The 14487-nt window shown below is 42.0% G+C and overlaps 1 protein-coding gene across 2 annotated transcripts in view; it reads right to left on the bottom strand.

The window, feature by feature from the left end:
* Window positions 1-14487, bottom strand: part of LOC134516347 (bifunctional heparan sulfate N-deacetylase/N-sulfotransferase 3) — a 71938-nt gene that overhangs the window by 35824 nt on the left and 21627 nt on the right. For both annotated transcript variants that reach the window (XM_063336438.1, XM_063336436.1), the window contains exon 3: window positions 1011-1098. In XM_063336438.1, the coding sequence (XP_063192508.1) occupies window positions 1011-1098 (88 nt within the window). The remainder of the gene's footprint in view (window positions 1-1010; window positions 1099-14487) is intronic.

Raw genomic sequence — 14487 nt, forward strand, 5'->3', positions numbered from 1 at the left:
CGGCCGGCCGGGACCCCCAGCACCTCCAGGGGCCATTTGTGAAAGCCGAGGGTGAGGACAGGCGGCTCTGGGTGCTCGGGCCTGTGCCTCGGCTCTCTACAACCTACTCGAAGAGAGTGGTGGGATGGGAAACGTCAGGGTATGGCGAGCTGGCAGACCAGGACACCCCTTCCCCCCCAAGCCCAGACATTTATCCTAGTCCCGGTGCACGTTTAACGACAAAGTCCTGTCAAAGGCAGCCAAATTTAAATAACCCCTTAATGGGCTGCCGTATAAAGACTGTACGAGCCTAACTTTGACAGCCTGGGAGCGGTTCTGTACTGAGCGTCTGAGCTAGCTCAAACTGAATGAAATTGTAAAGAAACAGTACGAGATGTTTTTATTCCACCCCCAGGACTGATTTTGCCGTTATCCAATGACACGTGTATAGCCCCTACAGACAGCTGTCATCCCAATCCTGAACTGCCTCTTGCAGGGTCTCCTCCTGGCCCTCTGACTGCCATTTCTGCGGGTCCCGGCCCGCAGGAGGAGGAACATTCCTCTTATTCAGGAAATTTAATAGCCTGACGGGACGCTTTTCTGAAGGGCTTAATCTTTTCTCTTAGAGACTACAGCTTGGCTCTCCAATTTCCATGTCATTGCTCTACTTATTAGACTATTATGCAAAGAATGAGCACCACCTCCTTTTGTTTTCCGTTTTTTTAAAAGAGAAATGCTGCTGCAAAGAGGTGTTTACAGACTCTACCTACATGGTTATTTCCAGATAGACTACAGCTCAAATAGAAGATTAATCTGGTATAACAACTTTAGGAGAAAAATTTGATTCGGCAAATCACACAAATGTATGTCCCAAAGCAAGCTGGAAAAAAAACACAATTTGATTTTTTAGTTATCCTATTATGAAGGAAACTCTTCATTCTACTCAGACCCTTAGTCTCTATCATTCCTACTTTCCTCATACTACAAAGAACACCATCAAAATGAAAGTGATATAAGTATTTAATTCTTACCTGTGTGATAAAATTTCCCTGAAAATCCCAGGTTGAAAGTAAAATTTGTAATCTGAGCTCTCAAAAGATTCTGAGTGTCAAGCAGGGCCTGGAAAAAAAAACCAAACACCCCACCATATAAACATATCTGTAGAAAATGAAACCTGGCACAGAAATTTAATATAACAATATAAATATTTTTACAGGCATATATCTTTTCAGGTGATTTTGCTATTTAAAACCAGCTTTTTATATATGACAAAGAAGTAATAGATATTTTCATTACCATCTAAATATTAAAGACAGCATGCAAATACCATCGTTTTCCTCATAAAGATGACCAGCTATTAAATACTGTTTTACTCCCTGGATAATAAGATAGGAAAACAAAGGCGCGTGCCACAGAAAAGACCTTCCACTTATTACTCAGCAAACCTGGGACAGAGCCAGGAATGAAATCCAAATCTCTCGGGCCCTGACCACTGCTCCATTCACTGGGGTGAACAGCATCTATCACAAGTACGTTTCTCTAGATGAGGTCAAGTACATACACAGCAGTTGAGTCGTGTTTCAAAATTACCGGCAATGAAAAAAGCCATCCAGAAAAACAGAAAGAAGTGGAATAAATGAAGCCTATTCCACATCAAAGAACTTAATCCTAAATTCCCCCAAATTCTGACTCATTTCTCAGACAGTTAGCATACTGTCTGTCAGCACACATGTACTTGCACTAAATTAGTACAAACAAAAAAACAGCATGCAGGAAGAAAGGGGAAAGCTATTATTCATCAGATACAGCTTCACCCTTTGATTTCAATATGCTCTTCTTGACTTGACCCTTCCAAGATTTACATATTACTTTCAGGATTTATCTCCCAAACTCTTAGCGCTCCGCTGTTGTTTGCTCTTTCAGTTTTCCAGGTTTAACAAAGACACCTAGCTTTCCCATGGAAAAAAAAACTTCACAAAGCAAGAACAAAACAGAAGAGCAAAAAGCCTCCTCTAAAATGAGACTTGGAGCGCACACTCCTCCCAACAGCCTGCCTTTAACTCAGCACTCGGTAGTTGGTAACTTAGGAACACGTTGGACTCTTCGGAGATTTGTGACCCTGTACACTGCACATTAGAAGTGTAGAGCCAGATACAGCGCGCACACACACACTTGGAGAAAGGCACTCATGCACCACCTCTGAAAGAAAGGAAAATACTTAAACGTCAAAGGTCATCAAAGAGTTTTCCAAGTAAATTTACGTTATAGTACAACGATTTTAATAAAGTAACTCTAAGCACGTTATGAAAGGGGAACGTATTTAGAAGCACGGAAATATTAAGAGCACTGGAGACTTTCAAAATTTTAAAGGTCTAGGAAGCTCCCCACTCTTGAAATTCAATGACAATAAGATGCCCTGAAAACTATGAGCCAGTAATTTTAATTACAGTTTCTTTGGACATTTTCATTATTGGAGTAATTTGCCAACAATTATTTTTTTAAGCAGAACGCCAATGACAACAAAACGTTAGCACGGAAGTCAAGTCCAGCCTTAGATATAGGCATAGCAGAGTCAAGTTACAGTGCCTTAAAATATGATCCATTTTACAGATGGGTCACTTTACAGATATCCATCTTATCAGAGAAACTTTTGGGCATCCGAGCTCTTCTTCAGGTGTTTTCCAGGCCTCATCTATATTGGCCCTATATAAGTATGACCTCCATCGAGCCTGTTTCCCTACATCCCCCTACAACATTACAGTGACAAAGAGTGACAACAGCACGGGCTCCCCTGCGCACCAACCTCACGAGAGGCCCAAGGCAGCAGGCCCAGCGGGGCTTCCATTCCCAGTAAGAGGTGGCCACACCCCCCAGCTGGTCCATCTGTCCCTGCTCACCTTTCCCAACACTCCCTTTTCCAGAGCTGAGCATATTCACCTGGCCCCACTGAGAGACAGCAGCGCTACCTGAAGCAGGAACACAGCCTGTCCTGGTTTGAGGTAAAACAGAACCAATGTTCTTTTCAGTAATTTTACTCGCCCAAGGTGGGGCTGGACCTGGATTTAGTGGCCAGCATAGCCCAAACCACAACACAGCCACCCTCCGTCCCTCTGCTATCCTGCATCCGAGGCCTCGGCGAGCTCACTAAGCTTGTAGCTCTGGCTGGCTCAGGGAAGCTGGTGCTCGAGGGAGCTGGTCTGCAGCAATAGGAGGAGAGACAGTCATTTGTCCCTGTCCTGGGGGTTGCAAATTTGAGTTTTGCTGACAAAACATGAGCAGTTTCAATTCTGAGTCATCCGTAGTACTTGCCTTGTTCACCATGTCAGCGGACCAGAACAGTATGCCTAAGCATACTCATTAAATATATACTAATCACAAAACTAGATCTGTGAAAGGACCATCACTTCTCTGCCTCCTATTTCTTAAGGTCCTCTCAGATTGGGAATTAACTTGCCTCTCCCACCGTCTTCCTCAGCAGTGTAGCTCCAGCGACAACAGTACAGGCAGTTTCAAAGAACAGAACTAGTAAGGTAAAGATCATCTTCTTTCACTGGGAAGCCTGAAAAATGTTCTGCGAACAAGGGACTTTCTAAAAGAATGAGTAAAATGAAGCACAGAATAAAGATAATTGAAAACAAGCTCGAGACTTCTGAAGTGGAATATTAGGAGAAAAAAATCTTGCAACACTGTAACGAGGGCTTTTGCACAGGCTGAAAGTGCAAAGATCACCAAGGAGACTTCTTATTCTAATGAAAGGTAGCAGATCTGCAGAGGATTTATTATGAAAACCATCCTTGAGCTCCTGGGAACCTATTCAATGAAATAATTTTGTCTTTGCACGGTTAAAAATGTAGGAGGCAGATGATATGGCTATGCACTTCTTATGTTAAGAGTACATATTGTCAAATGAAAGAGATCCTGAGTACAGCTTGACAGCAAGGTGGCATGAATGGGCTGCACAGTTCTTTCCCTCCAAATTAAGTTAAGAACTGTGAGCATTTTTTGAGCTGAAGGTCTTATTCCCCTACCTTTCCAACACCTTCTCAGCTCCAGACTAGTCTCAGCGTGATGGAAAAACAGAATGGGAAAAACAAAGCGCAGTTGCAAATGCCAGAGAAAGATGCCCTGGGAGATCTTTGCTGCACCTCCCCGGCACGCTGCAGCTACAGGGCTGGCAGGGGAGTCGCAAACCCGGGCTTTCAAATCAGAGAGGGGGGAAAGGCAGTAAAAAGCCCATGACACTTCTACGATGAAGCAACACCGAGTTTACTTCTTCGCTGGGAATTAATTTTGCTTGTGTAGGGACTACCTTCTCGCCTCAGTGACTGCCTGGTGGCTGCATTTTATTTAGGCCAGCAGTCACAGTAAGACACCCCAAATAACACGAAACTCTAAAGGAAATCTGAAGTTCACCTTCTACAGGACAAACTTTGAAAGGGACGCCGCTGGGGTTTTTCTGGCCACATTACTCTCACTAAAACCAACAGGAGATCTTCTGCTAAAGCCTTGCAGTGGTGTTCCAACAGGCATCAGCTCGTACCAGCGGCGTCGCTGCTCCACCTGCAGACGGAGGGCGCAGACCCGCTGTGAACCACTTCTTGTACAGACAAGCCGAGATAACATTTGAGTTGTCGTGCCTATGATTATTTTCTGGGTGACTTGACATTTTACTCATCTTTCAGGTTCTAAAAACAAAACGTTACAACTCATGAAAAATATATAGCAGCAGATGGCAGGGCCTATTACTGTGAGCTTCTATCAGAAAGACAGAAAAAGAGAAAAGTAGGGGGCGGAAAAGCCTGAAATTTCATTTCTAAATGCTGTTTTATATGCTGAAAGTAAGCTGGTGATATTTTCTGTTTATTTTATGATTGGTTTATGAACAGTCCCTCTGGGTATCTGTATGAGATGTTATATAAATAAAATATAATCTTCAGTACTGGTGTAAAAACTGTTTAGTAAAGCCTTCCTATGTTTATAAATAATTATTTAGTACTTATGTTATACTTCCACTGGTACTATAAGGAAAACAAATTGCCAGCTGCATAATCGCTTTCAGGTACATAGCTACAATGGAGTACTTTCTTTTCAACTTTTCCTAAGCTCACATACTAGGTTTAGGAAATTCCCTGTGCCAGAAATCAAATGTGAGAAGTCAATATATGATGAAAGACCCCCTTCTTCACCAAGTCTAAAATAATCTCAGAAAAAAGGCCTTGTCACAATCAATAGACAAAAGTTATAACAGCAGCAAAACAACAGAGTTCTTTCAATCCTTGCATCTGAGAAGTTTATAGCATAATGAAAGGAATATAAGAATTCACCTATGTTGTAAATAAAGCCAGATTCTCAGATGATTAATCAGCATAATTCCATTTAAGATATTTCTATTTAATTTCTGAAAAAACATCTCAGCAAATGTACACTGCTGTAATTGCCACTGGGATCTCAGCTGACTGAGAATTTAGGAGAAAACTGACTCCAAGATCACAAATGAACAGAAGGAACCATGAGAATTATTCTTTAATTGAAATATTCACGCAATGGAGAGGTATGAAAATTCTTGCCTTTGTATAGATGGCCTCTTTCTTCCTTTACAACCATAACGTTTAGCTCTTTTTATCACTTTTCATTCAGAAATATCAACTCTGTTTACAGAGGAAACAATTTTATTTGATTTTTCTCATCTTACAGACAGGACAAACAGAGGCACAGACAGATGACGTGGGCTGTCAAAAGCTCCTGCTCAAGTAAATCGGCAGTAAAGCCAAGGATAAAACTTACATCCCCAAACTTGCTTCCATTTCCATAGCCAGGAAACCATCCTGCCTCCTGCCCTCAAACATCTCTTCACATGATTTCACTTTATAATTTGGCACAGAGAAGTCACAAGTGTCAACCTATCTTTGGCAAACGGACAGCAGTAATTTCTTCGGCATCCACAAAAATAATCAAACCCAAACATCTTGGCTGATCAAACAAATAAATCAAGAACGCTTTGTTGAACTCTGACAGACCAAAGAGGAACTATGACTTCCTTCTGTAGTCATACCAACATATTTATGACTGTTTTCCTTCTCAAAAGCTGCCAAAGAACTTAGCCACTTGAAAAGCAGAATAGTTCAAAACGCTGTTAATTTACTTGTAATCACATGGATTTTGACTAAGTTGGCAAGCAGACAGACATCGCCTCACAATGCCGCAGCCTTAATATCCTAAGCTTCAAATCAGCACATGCTTTCATGTCAGTAACAAAGGCAAGAAAGGTCAGCTTCATAATTTTCCAAAAAGCCTATCTCCTTCCCCTTTTTTCAGGAAGCAGATCTCATCTCTCAACGCTTCCTTTACTATATCGTGTCTAACAATACTATCAAAGGAGCCATTAAATTAGGAATTACTTTGCTTTTGAGGAAAACTTCTAATACCATACTGGCTCTTTAATATAGGCAAGGACCTTCTGAAAAGGTGAAATAAATTAATAGAAAGTGTAATGTGAAAGCACACGAGTTAAGCACACGAAGCCCCTTTATGGGGCCTTTATTCTGCTCTTATGCAGAAGTAGCTTTAATTTTCTGCGCCAGATTTCCTCTTCAGTTTAATCCCTGCAAGAGAGGGAAGAAGCAGAACCAAAGCCATTTTAACTTCTGAGTGGAGTTCTTAATATAGGGGTTTAATGAGCTGTAACCGATGTGATGTCCTTTTAGTTTGCACTTTTTGTGACATCATTTTGCCTTTCCCGAGCACGTCCATGCTCTGAGAAGAGAGTCCTGCAACTGAAGCTGCCTGCACAGGTATAAGCACACCACCTGCCTCCCTCCAGCTTTCGCTTCTGCAGAACCTGGTCTTTTCAGAAGTTTCTATCCACGTTGTAAATCCCCTTGGTTGTAAGGGGGGGAAAAAAAAAAAAAGAAAAAAAAAGAAAAAAAAAAGAGGGTTGTGGAGGAAATGGAAAAGAGAACTGAGGAACACAACATATATGTGACTGAAGTTTGCATTTATGATGCATACAAAAATTATGATTTTTAGAGCATTGTGCTTCTCTTCAGAGTTCAACAGTCGATATTTGAAATTTGCATTATCCCTAAACTTTAAAGGCACTAGTGAAGTGCCCACCACTAGAGGCAATACGTGGCACAGAAGAGAGGCCAGGCTAACGAGCTGTGCCCGATTATCAGTCCCGGGTTCATCCTGGCACTGCTGAGGTTGATGGCAGAAAAGGGAGGAGAGGGGACACACTGCCTTGGGAAAGGAGTGATGAGGGGGAGAGAGCAGTGGGGATCCACAAGAAATGTGGCGGCAGCGTGGTAGGGGCATGAGAGCGATAAGCACCGAGACAGTGATGGCTGACATTCAAGAAACTGTGGCAGCGATCGGGGATGGGAAGGCAGCGGGCAAGAATTTGGGGTGTTTGGAGGCAACGAGAGGCAGCATGACAAGAGGAAAGAGAAGACAGCCTCAATGAAGGTCCATCCCAAATGGCTGGGAATCATTATTTTACTAGACAGACAATTTTGCTTCTGACAAAAAAATGTTTCCCTCGTGATAAATTATGTATTTTGGAAGATCATTAAAATTCAATGTCTATTCTTTCTGGATTTCCAGGATTAGCATTTTGACACCCATTACCATAAACATTTAATCTCTGCAGGAGAAAGAATAATTGCTTTGCGTATACTGGGTGTAGCTGAAAAAATATGCTGAATATCCTTCAGACAAAAAGAGAAGAATGCTTAAATTTCCTTTGTGCACTCTCTTAACAGAGCTGACACTACAGAGGGGGCCGGAGAAGAAACCGCAGAAAACCTTCAGCTTTTTCTGCAGTGTTTAGCAGGCAAAGACCATAACTTATCAACAGACCCTAAACTGTGTAAGTGGGGAAAGGACACTACTCTACAGTTTGGTGGAAGCAAGGTGTCCAAGAGGACACAGTCCAGCAAAAATAGAAAGCCTGATGAAACAGTGATGGAAAAGCTAAACTGCTGACAACACCTGTGTTCCAGTTTCTGAAATATCAGATGCCACGTGAGCTGAAGACAACTGATCCTGCCGCTTTGTACAACAAAATTTAAATGGGGGGGAAATTGTTTATTAAGATACAGCAGCTTCAAGAAACAAATCATTCTTTCATTAAAAAACATGGATTTTGGTAAGTCTACCAAGTCCTTCAAAAGGTGCAACAGTTCAAAAGTACCACGTGTCAGCGGGATGGCTATTTACAAAGGGCCAGGTAACGTGGTAGAAATTAAAACGTGTGCAAAAATCCCTTGGAGATGAAACAAAGGACCTGGTTTCAGTTACTTAAAAGTTATTTTAGTTTACTGACAGCTAGATTCTACCTGCAGCAATCGTGTTTTTAAATTATCAAACAGGGATGCCTTGGAGCCCGACTCTTTAAACACGCAGGACAGGCAAAGCTCCCATTGATTGCTTGGGTTAATTTGGACTGTTTGCCACACCCATCCGCCTGCGTATCTTACCTGACTTCCTATAATATTAAGGCCCACACCCGCCAGTTAAAGAAGGCAGTGTGAGTCTTCCCGATAAATTCAATAAGCGCCATTAACTGGGTAACCCAGCTTCTCTGCAAAGTGTCAGTAAGACGAGATCTCAGGCGGGAGCCCAGCTACGTGCATCTTGGTCTTTCAGTGTCCAATATAAGAGACACTAGACCCCATTTCCGAAAAATCCAGGCGCCACAGCTTTATTTTATGTGCACAGATGCTGTCACCAGGTATCTGCATTTGAGGTCCACTAAAGGGTACTGAAAATGTAAGTAGCCACTTTGGAAAACGTCTCAAATGATTTCAATCAAAAATTTTTTTTGTCATCAGAACACACTGTTTTAGTGTTACTGGTTCTTCATTTGGAGGTTTTTTTAATATCACATACCATAATGATCTTGATGATGGTCCAATTATGTATTTTCAATAGCCTGTCTAGGCTCTTTCATCTAGGTAAATAATTCGTACAACCAAGCGATTTAAGAAATATTTCTAACTTCCTTCACCAGCTTCTCGGACATTGAGACAGCAGCTAAGGAGAATAAGCTAATTATGGCAAGGTGAGTTGAAGGTTTTAAATACTTGGTGCCAACACTATTTAATAAAGTAAAGAAATTAGGATGCTGTTTTCAGGACTCCATATGAAATTGTGTATTATTAGCTCTTAATTAAACTGTACTTTGATGAAGGAGGTTACTATTACTAAACAGCTAAATGAGCTCGTTATTCTGCAGTTAACAGAAATAAAATCCTGCATTTCTTTTCATTAAAGGTCAAAAAACCACCAGGCCTAATAATCACCCTACTGCTGCATATGGTATTTTTCCCTGGGTTTTGGTCAGGCAGGATTCAATACGAAACTTGTGGGTTCTTGCGTTTTTACCTAACGCTTCATCTGCTTATGACACTCCAAGTATGAAGAGGCAAGTTCTCAGAGAACTCCAAAGTAAAACCAAAGTGACTCTAAAATGCATTTAAAGTATCTTCATAAGTATCCATTTAAGTTCTTGCGATCTGGTGATCGTCGATGAGTCAGTACAGCGGGAAACGGAGGTTTGTTAGCCACAAGGCAAGCGTTCAGGTAGCAGAGTCACCCCCCTGCCAGCTGCCTCAGCTCTGAGCACGACGGGCCACCTCTCAGGGGGACAGAGTAGTTCAGATCCTACTCCAGTTCACTGTGGGCCACTCTGCTGTGCCTGCTTAGTCTGGCTTGTCTCCATTGCATCCCATCAGCAGTCAGAGCTGTCACCGATTCACGCAGACCCCCCCAAGAGACAACCAGCACTTTTACCGCTTCAGCTCCTGTTTGGTAGAATGCACAATATTTTGTCATAGAAGTTAAACCAATGGCATGGCTGTTCAGTCTAATGGTGCCTCTATTTTTAGTGATCCAGCTCAGACAGAACAGAGGTTATTACCCAAGCTCCTAGGCCCACATTCATCATCAACAGCGCATTTGCTTCTTATTTAACGCTTCCTCAGACACTATCTCCAGCTTTCACTACAGCCAACAGGCACAGCAGGCAAGAGCTCGGCTGGAGGACATGGGCTACTCTCCAAGCAAGGCCGTCCTCTGCTGCACGGGCTGGCCACGAGCTTCTGCTGCGGCAAAGCCTGTGCTCCCTTACCCGCCACCGCATGCTGCTTAGGGCCCTTTTATACCCTGCTCTTGGCAACACGCGGCCCTCTACAGCCACCAAATGCTGAAAATATCTAGAAGGTTCAACACTGGGAGAATTTCTAGGTATAACCTCCCAGCAGCAGAAACGATCGCGGCCTCACCTGAATGCACAGGAAGCTGTAGCTGGGTCACTACATCTGCTCCGCTCTGATAACTTTGTCAGTGGCTACATTACTCTGTCCAAAATGCCAAGGCTTTTAGAGATGCAATTTAGATTTCAGGTTTACCTTAACACCCATGGCCTGCACACAAACCAAGAAATGTATTCCATAAAACCTAGTTTCCTATAAATGTCATTCCCAAATTGCTATTCCCATAGTGCCCGCACTCCCTTTCACTCTGCTGCCTAGGACCTACCCTCCCCATCAGGTCTCCAAAGCACCTCCCTTCCCTTCCCTTCCCGCTCTGCCCCACACCCCCTGTCCAGAGGAAAAAGGGACAGCACGTGCTATCGCTAGCTCCAAGGCACAGCGCATGGATTAGCCAGGGGCAGGTCAAAGTGAAGGACAAATGCAGAGCTCACTCTGAAGCCCCTGCTCCAGCACAGGCACTGCTTTGCGTCCATGTCTTACCCCACTCTAAACTCCAGAACGCCAGCAGGAATTTAACCGTCTTTGAGAACTGACCGTATCTGTCACATTGGACCAAAACTCGCCAGCAGGTTCAAATGCCATCAGATTAATGATGGAATGGTTTGGGTTGGAAGAGACCTTCAAAGGTCGCCTAGTCCAACCCCCTGTCATGGGCAGGAACATCTTTCACCAGACCAGGTTGCTCAAAGCCCCATCCAGCCTGACCTTGACGCTTCCAATGATTCACAACTTCTCTGGGCAACCTGTTCCAGCGTCTCACCACCCTCATCATAAAAAATCCCTTCCTTATGTCCAATCTAACTCTGCTCTCTTTCAGCCTAACTGCTGGTCTCGCAAAGGCAACCCGATTTCTTTAGGAAATGAAAGTAAAAATGGGGTATCAGTGTTGTACACAGCAAACTCCAACAGTCTGTGCGTATGGCCTTCTGAAAAAACTTCAGTCTTACTTTTTTTCTTCAATGTCAGTATTCTCTGGACATCAATGCCCAAGCCTGGATAAACTAAGACTCACTTGTCCCCGTAAGCCTGAAGCCTGCACTTCCTGCTCAGCAGAATTTTAAATAAACAAAATTTCAAAGTTTTGTCTACATCATTAAATAGATGATCACAAATTCAAAACAGCTAAGTTTTTACAATATCTTTCCCAGCATTTAGAAAGTGATCACTGAGCAACAGCAGCTACAATTACAGTATAAATCTGTTACGTGATCACAGAAAAACTCAGTTCCACAGACCAAGGTATACCAAGCTGCTTTAAGGTGGCTTGAAAGAAATACTGGACAGTACAAGCAACGTCTAAAATGTTGGTACCAATCAAAGAGAAACACTTTGGGGTTCGTTCACTTCTTAGTTGATACTTTTTTCCCCCCTAGTGAGACTAAAGCTTCTAGACAAGCACAAGATTTGCGTTAATGCTTAGTTTTACGTACTAGAGAACAAATAAAGTGCAAATAAATGAAGACTCGAGCCCTCTGATTTATGTAAAAACCACAATAGGGCCAGTTGCTCTCACCGTCTGGTAAAGCACAGCAGAGCTACCACATCACCGGCACGTTAAATAAAGCGACCACTCCCCAGGCTGGGCAACACAACAATGACACAATCCATTCATAAGTGTTTCTCAGTTGGTTTTTTTCCCCTAACAGATCCAGAAAGATTCCTGAGCATCTCTTAAGGTCTGTCTACCTTTGTCCCTATGTTTGGGGTGAGCTGAGGCATACTGAAAGCTCTTTTTCTCTCTACGCTCCACCTCTATGGACAGAAAAAAAAACAAACAAAAAACTTTGACCAAAAAGATTTTCATTTTCTCTTTCTGTATGAAAGTTCCATGTCAGAAACAGCTGGGAATTCGGTCTTCAGCTTGCTCACCAGCTAAGGATCACAAATATTTTTTTTTTCCCTTCTCTTTATGAGTAGTTCTAAAGTTGCCGAATGTAATTCCCCTGCTACATCAGCATCGCCATCAAAGAAATGACAGAAAAAGAGAAAGCAAGCAAGACAAGCTTGCATAAAATAACAGGTATACCTCTTTTCTCAAGCCATATTTCTTATGATTATATGTAGTCAACACAGAAAAGACAGGGTAAGAACTTACTTCAAGTTAATAAAAATTTGGACAGTTTCATTGACTTCTACGTAGTACCTAGTCTAAGGGACGCAATTCAGCAGAAAAAAAACCCCAAGACTTTAGTGAAACACGGGACGTTAATAAGAGAAACACAGGGGGATGATTTTGTTAGAAGTGTTAATACACACCTTTCCCGTATTTGCACGAATGTTTGCATTTCTAAAAGACAAGACCTACATAGATCAATCTCCCAGCTGGCCGAATCTTACACTTGCGGACTCAGACCGACACACGAATCCAAACTGAGCTCTGCATTTGATTATACTGTAGGAGATTGAGAACACATCTTAGTACAAATTCCCTACCAGTATTATATTCCTTCCAACAGCACACTTCATACCCTTTTGCCAAATCTAATTTTTAAAGAGTTACATAATCTTTTTTATTTCCTTTTGGATGTTGGCCTCTATTCTGCCACTTTTATTGGCTATTCAGCCTACACTTAAATATCTCTGTACCTTACGTTAAATATTTTATCCATCCTCACTGTTTATACGCTGCAGACATCTGCAGCCCATTGCTTTCTGCTTTGGTCATCATTACTTACCAAATTCCATAGCCTGTATTTTTTAATTTTCTCTTTTGCTCAGAAATTTCCTGGCTATCCTGGTGTCTCTAAGCACTCTCTAAATATTCCTGATTAAGTGGTGCAGAACTGAGCACAATATTCTAAAAACCTCCTCAGTCAGTAAGATGAAGTACTTTCCTGATGTAAAATGGTATTTTTCATAGTCAGCTTAAATTTCAAACCAACTTACTTTAAAAACTCGGGTATATTTTAGTATTCATCTTGTTTTCAGTACTACCATTTTCAACATTTCTATTATCTTTAACAAAGGCATTGAGAAAGGATAGGGGATAAGAGAAATGTTTTGTAGCATAAAACAACCACCTTCTACATACACGCAAAATTATTTTTCAGCCTCCTTGCCAGTTCCATTAGAGTTCTATCAAAGACAGCTCTGAGTTACCTTTAGTCCGAGTTTGCTTTAAAATGGGAGCAGAGACACTTGGGTTATTCCCAGGAGCGCTAACCCTGAAAGGGCAAGTGAACGGGAGCTTGGTGTAGAGCCGTGGGGCTTATTGGCTCCACAAAAACGCAAGCGGTGTTCCCAGCCCTAATCCCTTTCCTCTGTACAGCGCTGCTGGGCCTTCGTCGCATGAATCGACTGACTTGGGTCGGAATGAATCTGCAGAGCCTTACTCTGCACAGTCACCGACTTCCCAGTTGTCCTCTCCACTATTTGTATTTTCAAATGTATTGTAGTATAACTTTTACAACGTAAAATGGTATTTAATTTATTATTTATCCCAGATATTTTGAGGAGAAATACTAACTCATCGCCAGGACCAAAAAGTATCAGAAGGAATCTCCTGAACAGTAAATATTTTTAAAAATTGGTTGTAAGGTTTTTATGCTCTGTCGGACTTAATTTTTAAATAGAGAGTAACACTTCTACCTTGTGCAAGTGTTGAAGTTTACACAGAAAAAGAAACTGGAATTGGAAGCAGATAGGGCATTGTTATTCCATGTGGGATTAGACATACACTGGCAACCAACTGCTTCTCTTTTACTTTGTTTTGTAAACATAATTACCAAGAATCAGTCACGTAGCTGCACTGCCTTCTTACAGAATGAATAGGTAAGAAGAAAGCACGCTTTCCATGCAGCCGTATTGTAAAATAAACTAATTAAATAGTCCCACTTCTACCCTCATCTGTCTCCTTTTGCCAGACTCTTCCTCCTTGACATGACTGAAGATGGGGAAGGAGGTAGGTGCAATTTTGGTATCATGTTTTACAGTTAATTTCTACAATTTCGAGATCTGTCTGCATATGTTTTTATTTGTCAGTTGTGAAAATTTTATTCAGTTCCATTAGCAGCAGGAACTGGATGGCAAACTTGTCATCTGAAAAAGCCCAGAATAAGTCTTGCAGCAGCCACTAGTGCGATAATGAATCCGTACAGCTCCGTGGCAAGCTGTAGCGGCATTATTATTATTATTTGTATTATCAAAGTGCTTTTGCAACAAAAAGCACAGAACAAAAGGAGCCTCTGACCAAGAGAGCTCACAATCTAAAGAAAGAGATGGACTAACGGGATAG

The sequence above is a fragment of the Chroicocephalus ridibundus genome, chromosome 5 (assembly GCF_963924245.1).
Source record: "Chroicocephalus ridibundus chromosome 5, bChrRid1.1, whole genome shotgun sequence".
NCBI classification, from domain to species: domain Eukaryota; kingdom Metazoa; phylum Chordata; class Aves; order Charadriiformes; family Laridae; genus Chroicocephalus; species Chroicocephalus ridibundus.